Source organism: Amblyraja radiata, chromosome 8 (assembly GCF_010909765.2).
Source record: "Amblyraja radiata isolate CabotCenter1 chromosome 8, sAmbRad1.1.pri, whole genome shotgun sequence".
Classification (NCBI taxonomy): domain Eukaryota; kingdom Metazoa; phylum Chordata; class Chondrichthyes; order Rajiformes; family Rajidae; genus Amblyraja; species Amblyraja radiata.
In genome coordinates, this window is record NC_045963.1 from 19,049,424 (window position 1) to 19,065,349 (window position 15,926).

General features: G+C 42.8%; 1 protein-coding gene across 2 annotated transcripts; it reads right to left on the minus strand.

Moving 5' to 3' along the window:
* Window positions 1-382: 382 nt before the first annotated feature.
* batf3 (basic leucine zipper ATF-like transcription factor 3) lies at window positions 383-14,315 on the minus strand. 2 transcript variants are annotated; one of them, XM_033025312.1, is made up of 3 exons: window positions 13,824-14,312; window positions 13,619-13,723; window positions 383-2,151 (listed from the first exon to the last, which is right to left on the minus strand). In XM_033025312.1, the coding sequence occupies exons 1-3, from the start codon at window positions 13,896-13,898 to the stop codon at window positions 1,939-1,941; spliced, it is 393 nt and encodes a 130-aa protein (XP_032881203.1). In that variant the 5' UTR covers window positions 13,899-14,312; the 3' UTR covers window positions 383-1,938. The 2 variants fall into 2 exon arrangements, 1 of the variants encoding a protein (XP_032881203.1); XR_004412811.1 differs by having other exon boundaries at window positions 2,048-2,151; window positions 13,592-13,723; window positions 13,824-14,315.
* Between the last annotated feature and the right edge of the window lie 1,611 nt (window positions 14,316-15,926).

Consider the following 15,926-nt stretch of genomic DNA (forward strand, 5'->3'; position numbering starts at 1 on the left):
TGGTATAGGTGTACAAGTTGTTGGTGAGACCACATTTCGATCACTGTGTACAGTTCCGGTCGCCTAGCTATAGAAAATATATAATTGAGATGCAAAAGAGATTCACTAGGAGATTGTGTTCAAAAGGGAACTGCAGATGCTGGAATATCGAAGGTACACAAAATTGCTGGAGGAACTCAGCGGGTGCAGCAGCATCTATGGAGCGAAGGAAATAGGCGACGTTTCGGGCCGAAACCCTTCTTCGGCCCGAAACGTCGCCTATTTCCTTCGCTCCATAGATGCTGCTGCACCCGCTGAGTTCCTCCAGCAATTTTGTGTACCTTCACTAGGAGATTACCTGGCATGAGTTAAATGGAAAGGTTGGATATGCTTGGACTTTTTGTATTTGGAGCATTGGAGGATGTGGGATCACCTTATTGAAGTGCACAAAATCATGACGGGGATGGATAAAGTGAACCCTCACAGTCCTTTATTCCAGAGAAGCGGATTCAAAAACTAGAGGGCATGGGCTTAAGTTGAGTTGGGAGAGTTTGAAGAGAGACCTCCGGAGCAACTTTTTCACTCAAACGGTAGTCTGTATCTGGACTGAGTTGCAAGAGGCAGCTATTGAAGTGGATATAATTACAACTTTCAAAATTCAAATATATGGATAGGAAGAGTCCTGAGGATGTGAGCTAAATGCAGGCAATGGTACTAGGCTAGAATGCCAACTTGGCCAGCTCCATGAATCTAAATACCATTGTGTGAACACTTCATGAACTCATTTGAATTTCATCGTGTTACTTTGAAAACAGAAGTGTCAACTGATTTACATTAAATAGTACAGGAATGTTTTAAATGACTAATGGGTTATCACATTAGGGTGGGGACTGAGTGTTGTGTAGTTCATTACAGGACAACTGAATAATGGCAAGTTTCTAGGACATTGGTGGATCATCATGCAAGGTCATTCAATGGTAATAATACAACATGACATCAGGCTCACATGCTTCCAGTAATGTCAGACTTTAGAGTAAAAAGCAAGATGAAAACAGTCCATTTAAGTCAGAAAGTAAACCAATCGAAGGAAATAATTTACTTCACACAAAGGTAGCATCACTTCTCAGAGTTATTGATGGGATGCTCCTTACTAACATCTCTAATTAAATAAAAGCTGAATAATTCTCGGCTATATAGAGACAGCTCTGTCATTACTTCATTCAGTGCAGGATCCTTATGGCTTGCTTCCCTCATGTTTTACAGGAACTGAAACACCATAAGGCTCCAAAAGCAGAGGGTCACAAAATGTAACTGTTCAGTTATCAGTGTTGCACTGTAGACGGAGCAATACTATGCTACTTGAAGTAACAATATGATATTGACCAATTAGCTAATGAGGAAGAACAATCTTTCAAGTTGACCACTACATAAATAAACAAATATTAGAATGATTTCCTTCAAAAAGCCGACTTTGTAATCAACAAAGTTCTTATTATATGGTGCACCTAATTATTGCTGTTTCTTGGTCTCCTTCTGAATACACATGCTTCAAATTAAGATCTCTGTGAACCAGTGGTCTCAATGTACCATGTTTCAGTCAGATAATTGATGAACATTTTGGGGATAGCAAATTTGATTTGTGAGGAATGTATCATTAAAACTGTCCAAAATAAAAAGCTGTACATTTTCAGAATCTTCCTTCCTGTTCAACAGGTAGAGTTTAAACTGAGCAGAATGTACTCGCAGAATAATAAACTTACAACGTCTATATCCTTATACTTGGTCAAACAATGCATGGGGCCTTAGCAGCATCATGTGGGTCACGATATGGTCCATGCATAATGTTCTCGGGACTCTCCAGGTTGCATACAAGAATCAGAAACATTTAAAAATTAAACTATAGGTCCAATTTTTTCATTAAAAGAAACATCAAATTTAAAAATTCAATGCTGAAATCATCTATGAGACTCCACTTTGGCCTTCGCATGATAAACAGCCGGTGATGACATTAGAGTGAGGTCTTGGTGATGTGACAAAGTTCATGGTACAGTGTATCATTGGACATACTCCTTCATGATCTTTCAAAGCATCTGATAAATGTTTCACTTCTTCACTAAGTTTCCTTATTTCCCTTTTTAGAGCAATGTTTTCCTGTTCCAGCCCTTCGTATTCCTGTGTAAAAAAAAAACAAGTCTTAAAGAAGAGGAACTCAAACCAATTTTTTTTTTAAAATAGTGGGCAAGCTAAAAGAATATGCAGCATAAAATTAGCTTCACCAATGCTACTTGGGAATCCAATCTAACAGTGCCGGAGTTCAAAACCAAAAGAGTTTGGGGTGAAATCCTTCTGGCGGCATCAATTCATGGGGCACACCTCCCTTCAATGCAAGTTTCACAATTGAATTGCCCAGACTTGTCGAATAATTATGATAAATCATGAATGTAGATAGAAATTAGAAGAAGCATTTCAACTTTCAGGCAGACAAAGTTTTATCCAATCAATTAAAGCAAGCACGGTGAGAGATGACAAGGAGGGGGTAGTTGGTGAGAGCTGAAAAGACTGTGAAAGCTGAAAGAGGAAGAGATTTTTCTAAAAAAATGTGAATAAGCAGAATAAGCAGAACATGTGCGTAAATTTCTGCATCGGGGTTCATTGAATCTAGGATTATTAATAGATCGGTTTGCGCAATGTCGAGTTTCTTTGGCTTTGAATCCCAGAAATTAACCCAATTGGGGGTCTACGTCAATGGTTCAGAAAATTCAGGGGGCTGGATACGGAGCAGGCTGAGCCAGAAATGACGACACTGGGATTTACAGTCCATGGTGGAACTAGCTTGATCTGACATTCACTTGATGGGATGAATGGCCTCTTTCTGTGCAATAATGAATCTTTGTTAGGTCGCATAATACAACACCTGCCCAGAAGTTTGAAATTCAAAAAGGATGGTGGGAGATGGGCTATTCTGGAAAATGGAAGGGAGCTGGGAAATAAGATGTGGATTTTTTACAGAGGCACAAGCTTAAGGGTGTACTGCTTCCAGCTCATTGGGGGTAGGAGGTTGGGGTTGATGTAATAATGGTATTGGGGCTCGATGTCAATGTGTGTGCTCATAATACGTGTGACGGGGTATTTTTTTTAACAGGTTGGAGCAGGTGCACATGGTATAATATGTGTTTGGTAGCTCAGGATATTAATTTGGTCTCTCAGTAATGTTCTACTTACCCATGGTAAGGCCCCATGGATTTTCAGTCAGTCGTTGTCTATCTTTTCTTTTTATGCAACAGGTAAAAATGCTGCAGTGCATCAAAGTCAGAAGGGAAATATCTTTGGATACTCTCTGCTTTTATTTTAGACTTCGAGTTTCATTTGATGACAGAATAATACAATTTACTCTTCTTATAAAACTTCCATGACCTTCATTCCTCCTGAGAGTAGGAAAATAACTCATTCTCTGTTATAGAGTCATAGAGTTATACAGCTCAGAAATAGCCCACCTTGTCCATGCTGACCAAGTTGACACATTAGGTTAGTCCCATTTGGCCCTTAGGCCTCTAACCCCTTCCTATCCATATATCTGCATAAATGTCCTTTAAAAGTTGAAATTGAAAGTTTGCTCTCTGCCACTGCTATTCTGATCAGCTGGGAGGAAGGAGGTGCAGAAGAAAGTTCTGTAAAAAATTATTATAACGTAACACTCTTAACTGCAACAGAGTATGCCAAGAAATGACACTACCATTATTCAATACAAAATGAGAAAAGCAAAAACTGAATTGTCTTTCACCACCTCAGAAAATCCCCAAATATTTTATATCCAATTAATTATCTTTGTGGTTATTATTACAAATTAAAGAACTTTTGAAGCAACCTATTAATTGTACCAGATTAGGGATATTAATATCTGAAGTGATTCCACAGGTCTACTTCAGGTAGTGACCTAAGAAGTGATCCTTGGTTTTTAACTTTCCCACAATGCAGCACTCTGACAATGCAGCACCCATGTTCAGGACTCTGGAGAATGAAACCCCAAACAAATCAACCTTGTCAAATTCTCTTCAGGGGGTTTATATTTAGTGCTAACCCTAATTGGGATAAAGGCATTTTAACAAGTGCACATTCCCCAAGATGTTTGCTGGCAGTGTTCATTTGTGGGTAGAAGGGATGGTGAAGACACATTCTATGCTTGCAGGAAGTCAACACATAAAATAGGATGTGTAAGAAGGAACTGCAGATGCTGGTTTAAACCAAAGATTGACCCTTAAGGATCTCGACCTGAAACGTCACCCATTCCTTCTCTTTAGAGATGCTACCTGTCCTGCTGAGTTACTCCAGCTTTATGTGTCTATCTTCACACAAAATCGGATCCTCCGTATTTTCAAGAATTGAATGTAATAGCAATTTTGTAGCTTTGGGCTCACTTTTATCTGTATAAAGAGATTTTGGGGGGGAAGTGAAGCACTTGTTTGGTGAAGCACTTACCTAGAGTCATAGAGCCATGGGGTGATACAGTGTGGAAACAGGCCCTTCGGCCCAACTTGCCCACACCGGCCAACATCACAATCACAATCATACTTTATTAGCCAAGTATGTTTTGCAACATATGACGAATTTCATTTGCTAAGTCAGTTATACAAATACAAAGCGATGGAACACACAAAACATATTTTAACATAAACATCCATCACAGTGACTCCTCCACATTCCTCACTGTGATGGAAGGCAAAAAAAATTTCAATCTCTTCCCTTAGCTGTCCCGCGGTCGAGGGCCTCGAGCCCTCCGTTGACGGGATGATCTTGACTCCCGTAGCGGCGGTGTTTGGGCCCTCCACGTAGAGGCGATCAGCTCCTGCATGGGGGGATGTCAGCTCCCCCGTGCCGGACGATCGAACCTCGCGTCGGGGCGTGTCAAACTTTCTTCATGGAGGCTCAACATTACATCCCAGTTTTTGTATACAAGCCCTCTTGAAATAAATGCTAAATATGTTTAAGTGTTAAATAAGTGTTAAATTATTTCAGTCAATGCACATGATTGCGTCTGGTGCATTATTTGCCGTCATCTTACTCAAGCACCTGTTTTATCGAAATTAAACCACCGGATTTAGTGAACTTCAAAGGAATTGTTTAACCTGTAAATATGTAGTCATCATTTACTAAACTTTGTTTTTCAAGGCAAAGATTGTCAGCCCTAGGAAATAGAGTTTATTTTCATTTCTGACACTCAATGTCAGCATCAAGGCCAACACCAAATTGCAATATACACTTGTTCAATGCTCAGGATGTGTTCCCTGCAACAAGAGCCTTAATGAAATCAGTGCTGAATCGTATTATTATTGCATCAGGGCGGCACTGTGCTGCAGCGGTAGAGTTGCTGGCTTACATCGCTTGTAACACCAGACACACGGGTTCGATCCCGACTACGGGCACTTGCCTGTAGCGCAATGGGCTAAGTGTTCGGCTGGCAACCGGAAGGTAGCCGGTTCGAATCCCGCTTGGGGTGCATACTGTCGTTGTGTCCTTGGGCAAGACACTTCACCCACCTTTGCCTGTGTGTGAATGTGTGTGAATGTGTGTGAGTGATTGGTGGTGGTCGGAGGGGCCATAGGCGCAGATTGGCAGCCACGCTTCCGTCAGTCTGCCCCAGGGCAGCTGTGGCTACAGAAGTAGCTTACCACCACCGAGTGTGACTGAGGAATGAATGAATAATGCAATGTAAAGCGCCTTGAGTATTAGAAAGGCGCTATATAAATCCCATCCATTATTCTCCCCGTGACCGCGTGGGTTTTCTCCAAGGTCTTTGGTTTTCTCCCACACTCCAAAGACGTAAGTTAATTGGCTTATACAATAGACAATAGGTGCAGGAGTAGGCCATTCGGCACTTTGAGCCAGCACCGCTATTCAATGTGATCATGGCTGATCATCCCCAATCAGTACCCTGTTCCTGCCATATAGCTTGGGTTTGTATACGTGGTATAAGTGTAAAATTGTTCCCTATTGTGTGTTGGCTTCTGTTAACGTGCAGGAATCGCTGGTGGGTGCGGACTCATTGGGCCGAAGGGCCTGTGTCCGCGCTGTATCTCTAAACTAAACAAGTGTGGAGATGTGTTACCAACAGAGTGCTCTGCAGGGAACCTGGTTGAGGAGTCGGCTACACATTGGCTCTCCTGCAACAATTATATGCATGATTCTTTGTGAGTGAACCATTGAGGCAATGCAGCGATTGCTTGTCAGAGCTGAGGTGTAGCTGCCCAGGACTAAGATATAGGGCTCAAGTGAGTGCAGTCTATGTTAGGCGGCACCTGCAGTGATGGATGGCTTGGATAATACAGACTCTCTCAGTGCTAATTGCTGTTTGTGATGAAAGCTGCTGACTGCCCCCTCTTTCGTTACTGCATAGATTTTCCCCTTGCACACCGTCCCGCTCTCCTTCAGCCCCAGAAAAGTTCTCTGTGGTAACAAACTTAATGGTCAGGGGGACACAGTTGGGTTTGTTACCACAGATAAATCTCTGGGTTTAGAAGTACTGTACAGCTAAACAAAGAGAGGGGGAGACAGGTGCTTCCATCGCATCCAGTCCACAAGGTGATTCCCACTGAAATATAGCATGGGGGGATCTCCTTGAAATCTACCAAATAATGAAAGATCTATAAAGAGTGGAAGCGGAGAGAATGTTTCCTGGAGTGAGAGGACCTTGGGCCAGAGGGCACAGCTTGAGCATAAAAGAACATATCTTGAGAATGAAGATGAGGAGGGATTTATTTAGGCAGAGGATGGTGAATCTGTGGGATTCACTGCCACAGATGGTGGAGGCCAAGTCATTAGGTGTTTTTAAAGCAGAGAATGATAGGTTCTTGATTGGTAAAGGTGTAAAAGGTTTCGGGGAGAAGGCAGGAGAAGGTTGATTGAGAGGGAAAAATAGATCAGCCGTGACTCGATCTGCCAAATAGCCTAATTCTGCTCCTGTGTCTTATGAACTTATTTTATGAACTTATGATGAGAGACAACAGGATCCAGATGATCCATCAACACATGAAACATGTACTGTCATCCCCAACAACGGCCACACTTACTCACTCTGCCAGCCAGGGTCCATCACTGTCCTACATTGTAGCATGGTGTGAATGCATTGCCTCCACAGCCTGCCTCTTGCCAGCCCTCACAGATAGCCTCTCCACTGAGCTATAGGCAATTACTCATTGTGGGAATGCCAGTGGAGAACGAGAATATACAAGCCAAGTTCCCGGCATAACAGCGGGCTGAACATATACCTGTGAGTATTTGGACTCAAGATGAAGAATACTATAATGACTTAGTGCTCTGTGGCGTACAGCTAAATGGGGCACCAGAGTAAGCTTTGCATAAACACATGTCCCAACCTATAAGATGACAAATGGAAACAGAAGATGCTGGAAATACTCAGCTGACAAGCCAATATCTATGGAGAGAGAAACAGAGAGAACATTAGAGGTCAATGACCTTTCAGTCCTGATAAAACGTTATCGACCTACAATGGTAATTCTGTTTCTCTCTCCACACATCCTGCCTGAGCTGCTGAGCCGCTCCAGCATCCTCTGTTTTTACTTCAGATTTCCAGCATATGCCGATTTTTGCTTGCTTTTTTAAATTACGATTTCTTCTGCATCAGCATGACATTTTCTTATTGCACGAATGCCTCGAGATCCTATATCATCATTCGACAAGAGTCGATGTACAATAAATATTAAAACTAACCAAATAAAATGCTGCCGGTGCTACCAATGAAAAATAAAAATAGAAGGAATATTTTGCAGACTTAACAGGTCGCATTGCAACGATGGAATGTTTCAGGTTGATGACATTGCAATGAATTTGAAGAAAAAAATCTGATTCGATAGTTTAAGATCTAAGTTGAGCGAATGCACTCATATATCGAGCAAACTTTCAAGCATTGTCACACTAAACAGTGCAAGATGTATGCCTCAGACTAACATTTTAAAATATAAGTCAAACAGAGATGGTTCACGTTTGATTAAAGGACAGATTAAACATAACTTTACACTTAACCCCAATGCTTTCCCATGTTTGTAAATGCTTGAAATGACAAATAGATGCAAACAAGGGGAAAATATTCCATCATCAGTATCACTTTTAGAGCATACATTTCAAAAAAATGTGTTCATCATAGTTACCGTCACGAGAAAAAAACACATTTTAGATATGATAGTACAGCACTATAACAATTAACATTACCATTTCTCTGCCAAATAGAGCGCTTAGCTTTGGAAATGTCTTCAGCTCTTGATAAATAGTTCAAGCATGAGAAATGAATCAGAAAAGACGGTACTGTGGCACAGCAGTAGAGTTGCTGCCTTACAGTGCCAGAGAGCCGGGTTTGATCCTGACTACAGGTGCTGTCTGTACCGAGATTGTACATTCTCCCCGTGACCGCGTGGGTTTTCTCTGGGTGACTGGCGGACCAATTGAATAACTACTTTGGTTCCGTCTTCACTAAGGAAGACATAAATAATCTGCCGGAAATAGCAGGGGACCGCGGGTCAAAGGAGTTGGAGGAACTGAGTGAAATCCAGGTTAGCCGGGAAGTGGTGTTGGGTAAATTAAATGGATTAAAGGCCGATAAATCCCCAGGGCCAGATAGGCTGCATCCCAGAGTACTTAAGGAAGTAGCTCCAGAAATAGTGGATGCATTAGTAATAATCTTTCAAAACTCTTTAGACTCTGGAGTAGTTCCTGAGGATTGGCGGGTAGCAAACGTAACCCCACTTTTTAAGAAGGGAGGGAGAGAGAAAACGGTGAATTACAGACCAGTTAGTCTAACATCGGTAGTGGGGAAACTGCTAGAGTCAGTTATTAAAGATGGGATAGCAGCACATTTGGAAAGTGGTGAAATCATTGGACAAAGTCAGCATGGATTTACAAAAGGTAAATCATGTCTGACGAATCTTATAGAATTTTTCGAGGATGTAACTAGTAGCGTGGATAGGGGAGAACCAGTGGATGTGGTGTATCTGGACTTCCAGAAGGCTTTCGACAAGGTCCCACATAAGAGATTAGTTTACAAACTTAAAGCACACGGCATTGGGGGTTCAGTATTGATGTGGATAGAGAACTGGCTGGCAAACAGGAAGCAAAGAGTAGGAGTAAACGGGTCCTTTTCACAATGGCAGGCAGTGACTAGTGGGGTACCGCAAGGCTCAGTGCTGGGACCCCAGCTATTTACAATATGTATTAATGATCTGGATGAGGGAATTGAAGGCAATATCTCCAAGTTTGCGGATGACACTAAGCTGGGGGGCAGTGTTAGCTGTGAGGAGGATGCTAGGAGACTGCAAGGTGACTTGGATAGGCTGGGTGAGTGGGCAAATGTTTGGCAGATGCAGTATAATGTGGATAAATGTGAGGTTATCCATTTTGGTGGCAAAAACAGGAAAGCAGACTATTATCTAAATGGTGGCCGACTAGGAAAAGGGGAGATGCAGCGAGACCTGGGTGTCATGGTACACCAGTCATTGAAAGTGGGCATGCAGGTGCAGCAGGCAGTGAAGAAAGCGAATGGTATGTTAGCTTTCATAGCAAAAGGATTTGAGTATAGGAGCAGGGAGGTTCTACTGCAGTTGTACAGGGTCTTGGTGAGACCACACCTGGAGTATTGCGTACAGTTTTGGTCTCCAAATCTGAGGAAGGACATTATTGCCATAGAGGGAGTGCAGAGAAGGTTCACCAGACTGATTCCTGGGATGTCAGGACTGTCTTATGAAGAAAGACTGGATAGACTTGGTTTATACTCTCTAGAATTTAGGAGATTGAGAGGGGATCTTATAGAAACTTACAAAATTCTTAAGGGGTTGGACAGGCTAGATGCAGGAAGATTGCTCCCGATGTTGGGGAAGTCCAGGACAAGGGGTCACAGCTTAAGGATAAGGGGGAAATCCTTTAAAACCGAGATGAGAAGAACTTTTTTCACACAGAGAGTGGTGAATCTCTGGAACTCCCTGCCACAGAGGGTAGTCGAGGCCAGTTCATTGGCTATATTTAAGAGGGAGTTAGATGTGGCCCTTGTGGCTAAGGGGATCAGAGGGTATGGAGAGAAGGCAGGTACGGGATACTGAGTTGGATGATCAGCCATGATCATATTGAATGGCGGTGCAGGCTCGAAGGGCCGAATGGCCTACTCCTGCACCTAATTTCTATGTTTCTATGTTTCTATGTTTCCTCCCACACTCCGAATACGTATAGGTTTGTAGGTTAATTGGCTTCGGTAAAATTGTAAATTGTCCCTAGTGTGTAGGATAGGGCTGGTGTATGGGGTGATAGCTGGTCGGTACGGACTCGGTGGGCCGAAGGGTCTGTTTCCGGACTGTACCTCTACTAAACTAAAGACAAAACCTGCTTGCAACCAATGCATAAAGAGTCAATTACAAACTAAAAAGACACAAGAAACTGCAGGTGCTGAAATCTTGAGCAAAGAAAAAGTGCTGGAGGAGACACAGGGAACTACAGATGCTGGAGATTTGAGTAAAACACAGTGCTCGGAGAACTCGGTGGGTCAGGCAGCATCTGTGGAGGGAATGGACAGACGATGTTTCCGTCTGGCACTTTCACCTGCAACTGCAGGAAATATAGTACCTGTTCCTACACCTCCTCTCTTACTTCCATCCAGGTGCCCCAGCAGCCCTTCCAGGTGAGGCAGAGGTCTACATGCGCCTCTTTGAACCTTTACACTATGCTCCTTTACATCAGCAAGGCCAAGCAGAGACTAGGTGACTGTTTTGCCGAACATTTGAGTCCCATCAAGGACATCTTGGATGCTAACTACTTTAACTCCCCTTCCTATTTCAATACCGACCTTTCTGTCCTTGGCCTCCTCCATTGCCAGAGTGAGGCCACACATAAACTGGAAGAACAGCACCTCATATTCCTCTTGGTAGCCTGCAACCCAATTGTATAAACAATGAATTTACCAATTTTGAGAAATACACCCCTACCCCCACTCTCTTTCTCCTGTGCCCCTCCCCACCTTGGTGCATATACATTTCCCCCTCCATCTCCCACAACCCTAGTCACCCTGCTCCTTTCTCCTCCTCCATATGCTGAGAAAATGGATGTTGGGTTTTGAAGGTAAATCTAAATATTTTTTGAGGGTTATAGGGATCTGAAACTCACTACTTGAAAAGTAGTGGAGTCAGAAATGGTCATGTTTAAACCATACTTGTATGTGCACGAGAAGAGTTGTGGTCAGCAGGATTAGGTTGAATCACCTTTTTTTAACCGACAGAAAGGACTGGCTAAGTGATCATCCTGTGATAAGTCTAAATGTATTGCTTTCTCCCTCCTTCCCCTCCCCCTCCCAGCTTACCCTCACCCTACTGTCTCCGCCTCTTCCTTTCTCCTTCCCATCAGTCTGAAGAAGGGACTCGACCCGAAACGTCACCTATTCCTTCGCTCCATAGATTCTGCCTCATCTGCTGAGTTTCTCCAGCATTTTTGTCTCCCTGTGATAAATGTTCACGTTGTGTTTCTGTGGGATTTTCCAAGTTGTGGTCAATGAAAAAATGGGCAAACATTTCACATCATAGTCATTTTAAGCAATCCGACTCCTAATCACTTATACTCTATGATGTGCATGAATATGAGTGCCTGGGAAATTCCCTAACCATTTTGGCTAGTCCGAAACCAATTATAGTTGTGGTCATCTCCGGTTTCAATAGACAATAGGTGCAGGAGCAGGCCATTCGGCGCTTCGAGCCAGCACCACCATTCAATGTGCTCATGGCTGATCATCCCCAATCAGTACCACGTTCCTGCCTTCTCCCCATATCCCCTGACTCCGCTCTCTTTAAGAGCCCTATCTAGCTCTCTCTTGAAAGTATCCAGAGAACCGGCCTCCACCGCCATCAGAGCCAGGGAATTCCACAGACTCACAACTCTGTGTGAAAAAGTGTTTCCTCGTCTCCGTTCTAAATGGCTTATCCCTTATTCTTAAACTGTGCCCCCTGGTTCTGGACTCCCCCAACATTGGGAACATATTTCCTGCCTCTCGCGTGTCCAAACCCTTAATAATCTTATATGTTTTAATAAGATACCCTCTCATCCTTTCTAAACTCCAGAGTATACAAGCCCAGCCGCTCCATTCTCTCAGCATATGACAGTCCCACCATCCTGGGAATTAACCTTGTAAACCTACGATGCACTCCCTCAATAGCAAGGATGTCCTTCCTCAAATTAGGGGACCAAAACTGAACACAATAGTCCAGGTGTGGTCTCACTAGGGCCCTATAGGAAGGTTTCACGGCAGTAGGGTCACGACCCATGACCCGTACTGTTGCTACACTACTCCAAATGGAGTACACGCGATGAACTGCAGGTAGGCACTTACCATTGTTTCCAGCGTAGCGGGCCCGTTAAAACCCGCTGAAATTGTCAATTTTTGCGCTGTAAATAATTATGGAAATCGGGATAAGCGTGAGAGACATTTAGCATACTTCAGAATTCCAAAAGTGAGGAGAAATGACGGTAGATAGAAGCGAGAGCTGAAGGGACAACAACAGCCCGAGTGCTTGGCGAACATTGGCCGTTTGCTCACTGCATTTCATCAACTAAGGCATTATTTGTGTTTATTCTTGATTCCTTTGGCATCTAAAAAGTTTCAGAAGTGATAAATCTGGCTGTAATTTTTGTAAATCGCCCATGGTTCCCAAGTGGGTTTTTACATACAAAATGAAAACGCATCTGAAGAAAAATTTACAGCCAGATTTATCACTTCTGAGACTTTTTAGATACCAAAGGAATCAAGAAAAAACACAAATAATGCCTTACTTGATGAAATGCAGTGAGCAAACGCGATAATTTGGAATTCCAAAGTTCTCTCACACTTACCCCGACTCCCACAATTTTTTACAGCGCAAAAATTCAACATTTTGGCGGGTTTTAACAGGTAGGAAAGTACGCGTTTCTAGCATTAATAACATATACCGGAAGTGACCGATGTCCTCCAGATGGATTGAGCGGCTCCGTGCGTCAAGCCCTATGACCTAGTGACCTTACGTGCAACCCCCCTATACAACTGCAGAAGGACCTCTTTGCTCCTATACTCAACTCCTCTCGTTATGCATTCGCTTTCTTCACTGCATGCTGTACCTGCACGCTTACCTGCATTGACTGATGAACGACCTCCAGATCCCGTTATATTTCACCTTTTCCCACTATAATATTCAATATTCACAACAGAAGGAACCTCTAGCACATAACGCAAACTAATATTGGCAGAATGTGTATTTAATGTCTTCCTACCGATACTTTCATGATTTGGAAATGTACAGCCATACCGCATACAAATTGAATGCAAGAAAATTCCCCACACGCTGCAGGATTTTTTTTAAAGGAAGTCCCAGTTTTACTATTGGGCCAGTAGATATAATTAACCGTATTAGATTTACATTGAAGCAGTGTTTAAATTGAAGCTGTGTTCCAGCGTCAGAGGTTAACTAATATGGAAACATATTAATTACTATCTCAGAAGGGAGATTTTACTGGTAGCATTTATTGGTAGCATCTAAAATATTCAATATAGTAGTCTGCGCATTTGAGTGTCCGGAAATCATGTTACTAAATATCGAGCCACTGCTGGATCTGTGTCTCAGCACTATACCTCGTGTAGTTCGTCTGCCTTCAAGGTCTGCTTCTTCCGACTTCTTTGCGCAGCAATTCTGTTTTTTTCCCTTCTTCGAAGTTTCTTCTTCTCCGTCCCACAGCCCTAGAGTCCAAATACCAGAGCTTGCTTTACAACACGCAGTGAGAAGTGGCCCGTGCAGCAGTGCATTGCATACAGTGTAAAGAGGGGGCTTTCTACTGACCTGAGACGCCTGGTCCGTGTCGCTGCAGTTGGCTGAACTGTGAGCGAGGAACTCTTCAGACTCTAACCCAGACATGGCACACAAATAATCAGACGTGTTTGTAAACACAGCAGTTAAGCGATTGCAAAAGGAGAGGGTTCAGCGTCGCATGCTTTCAAGAGGCCGGATTTCCCATTGGAACTGGTGTCGAGAGCCGGGACAGGTCATGTAGTGGGACAGAAGTCCAGCGCGCCGACTGCCATCGATCACAGCTCATCAAAACTCTTTCGCGGCGGTGTAATTGTAAAACTAAAAGCGGTCTTGGCAGTTTCACTTTGTCATGAGTGTTTTTTTCGTGGATAGCGCTTGCCAACTTTCAGTCACGTGCCTTGGTTTATCATTTAGGAAAGAAAGAATCTCCGAAACCCCACTCAGTCACGCAGGCTGGCCGCCCTCGGTTTAAAGGGCACCGAACCGCCTCTTCCCAAAAAGGAACAGGAGATGAGAATTTCTGACCTTGCTCCACAACTTGCCAGTAGAAGCTGATTTGTTCAAGAATGTTATTGGCATGGGGCCACTAAAATTGGGTCAATTTGGAAAGAATAAGCCGGATTTAAACATTTAGATTCACCGAGAGACTTGTTTCCCTTATAAATAGGACTAACATTGGATATAACGGCTTATACCGTTATACCCTCTATCCCACAGCGTGGAACAATAACGTTATTATTCCTGTCGTGAACTGCAAAACAGTCAAATTTGTCCTTACGCATTAATACAGTGCCCTCCATAATATTTGGGACAAAGACCCATCATTTATTTATTTGTCTCTGTACTCCACAATTTGAGATTTGTAACAGAAAAAAATCACACGTGGTTAAAGTGCACATTTGTCAGATTTTAATAAAGGCCATTTTTACACATTTTGGTTTCACCATGTAGAAATTACAGCAGTGTTTATACATAGTCCCCCATTTCAGGGCACCATAATGTTTGGGACACAGCAATGTCATGGAAATGAAAGTAGTCATGTTTAGTATTTTGTTGCATATCCTTTGCATGCAATGACTGCTTGAAGTCTGCGATTCATTGACATCACCAGTTGCTGGGTGTCTTCTCTGGTGATACTCTGCCAGGCCTGTATTGCAGCCATCTTTAGCTTATGCTTGTTTTGGGGGCTAGTCCCCTTCAGTTTTCTTATCAGCATATAGAAGGCATGCTCAATTGGGTTCAGATCGGGTGATTGACTTGGCCAATCAAGAATTGACCATTTTTTAACTTTGAAAAACTCCTTTGTTGCTTTAGCAGTATGTTTGGGATCATTGTCTTGCTGTAGAATGAACCGCCGGCCAATGAGTTTTGAGGCATTTGTTTGAACTTGAGCAGATAGGAAGTGTCTGTACACTTCAGAATTCATTATGCTACTACCATCAGCAGTTGTATCATCAATGAAGATAAGTGAGCCAGTACGGCTTCAGCAGCCATACATGACCAGACCATAACACCCCCACCACTGTGTTTCACAGATGAGGTGGTATGCTTTGGATCTCGGGCAGTTCCTTCTCCCCTCCATACTTTGCTCTTGCTATCACTCTGATATAAGTTAATTTTCATCTCATCTGTCCACAAGACCTTTTTCCAGAACAGTGATTGCTCTTTTAAATACTTCTTGGCAATGTAACCTGGCCATCCTATTTTTGCAGCTAATCAGTGGTTTGCATCTTGCAGTGTAGCCTCTATATTTCTGTTCATGAAGTCTTCTGCAGACAGTGGTCATTGATAAATCCAAACCTGACTCCTGAAGAGTGTTTCTGATCTGTCGGACATGTGTTTTGGCATTTTTCTTTATTATAGAGAGAATTCTTCTGTCATCAGCTGTGGAGGTTTTTCTTGGCCTGCCAGTCCCTTTGCGATTACTATAAGCTCACCAGTGCTCTCTTTCTTCTTAATGATGTTCCAAACAGTTGATTTTGGTAAGCCTAAGGTTTGACTAATGTCTCTAACAGTTTTATTCTTGTTTCTCAGTTTCATAATGGCTTTTTTGTCTTTAATTGGCACAACTTTGTTCCTCATGTTGATAAACAGCAATAAAAGTTTCCAAATGTGATGGAAAGACAGGAGGAA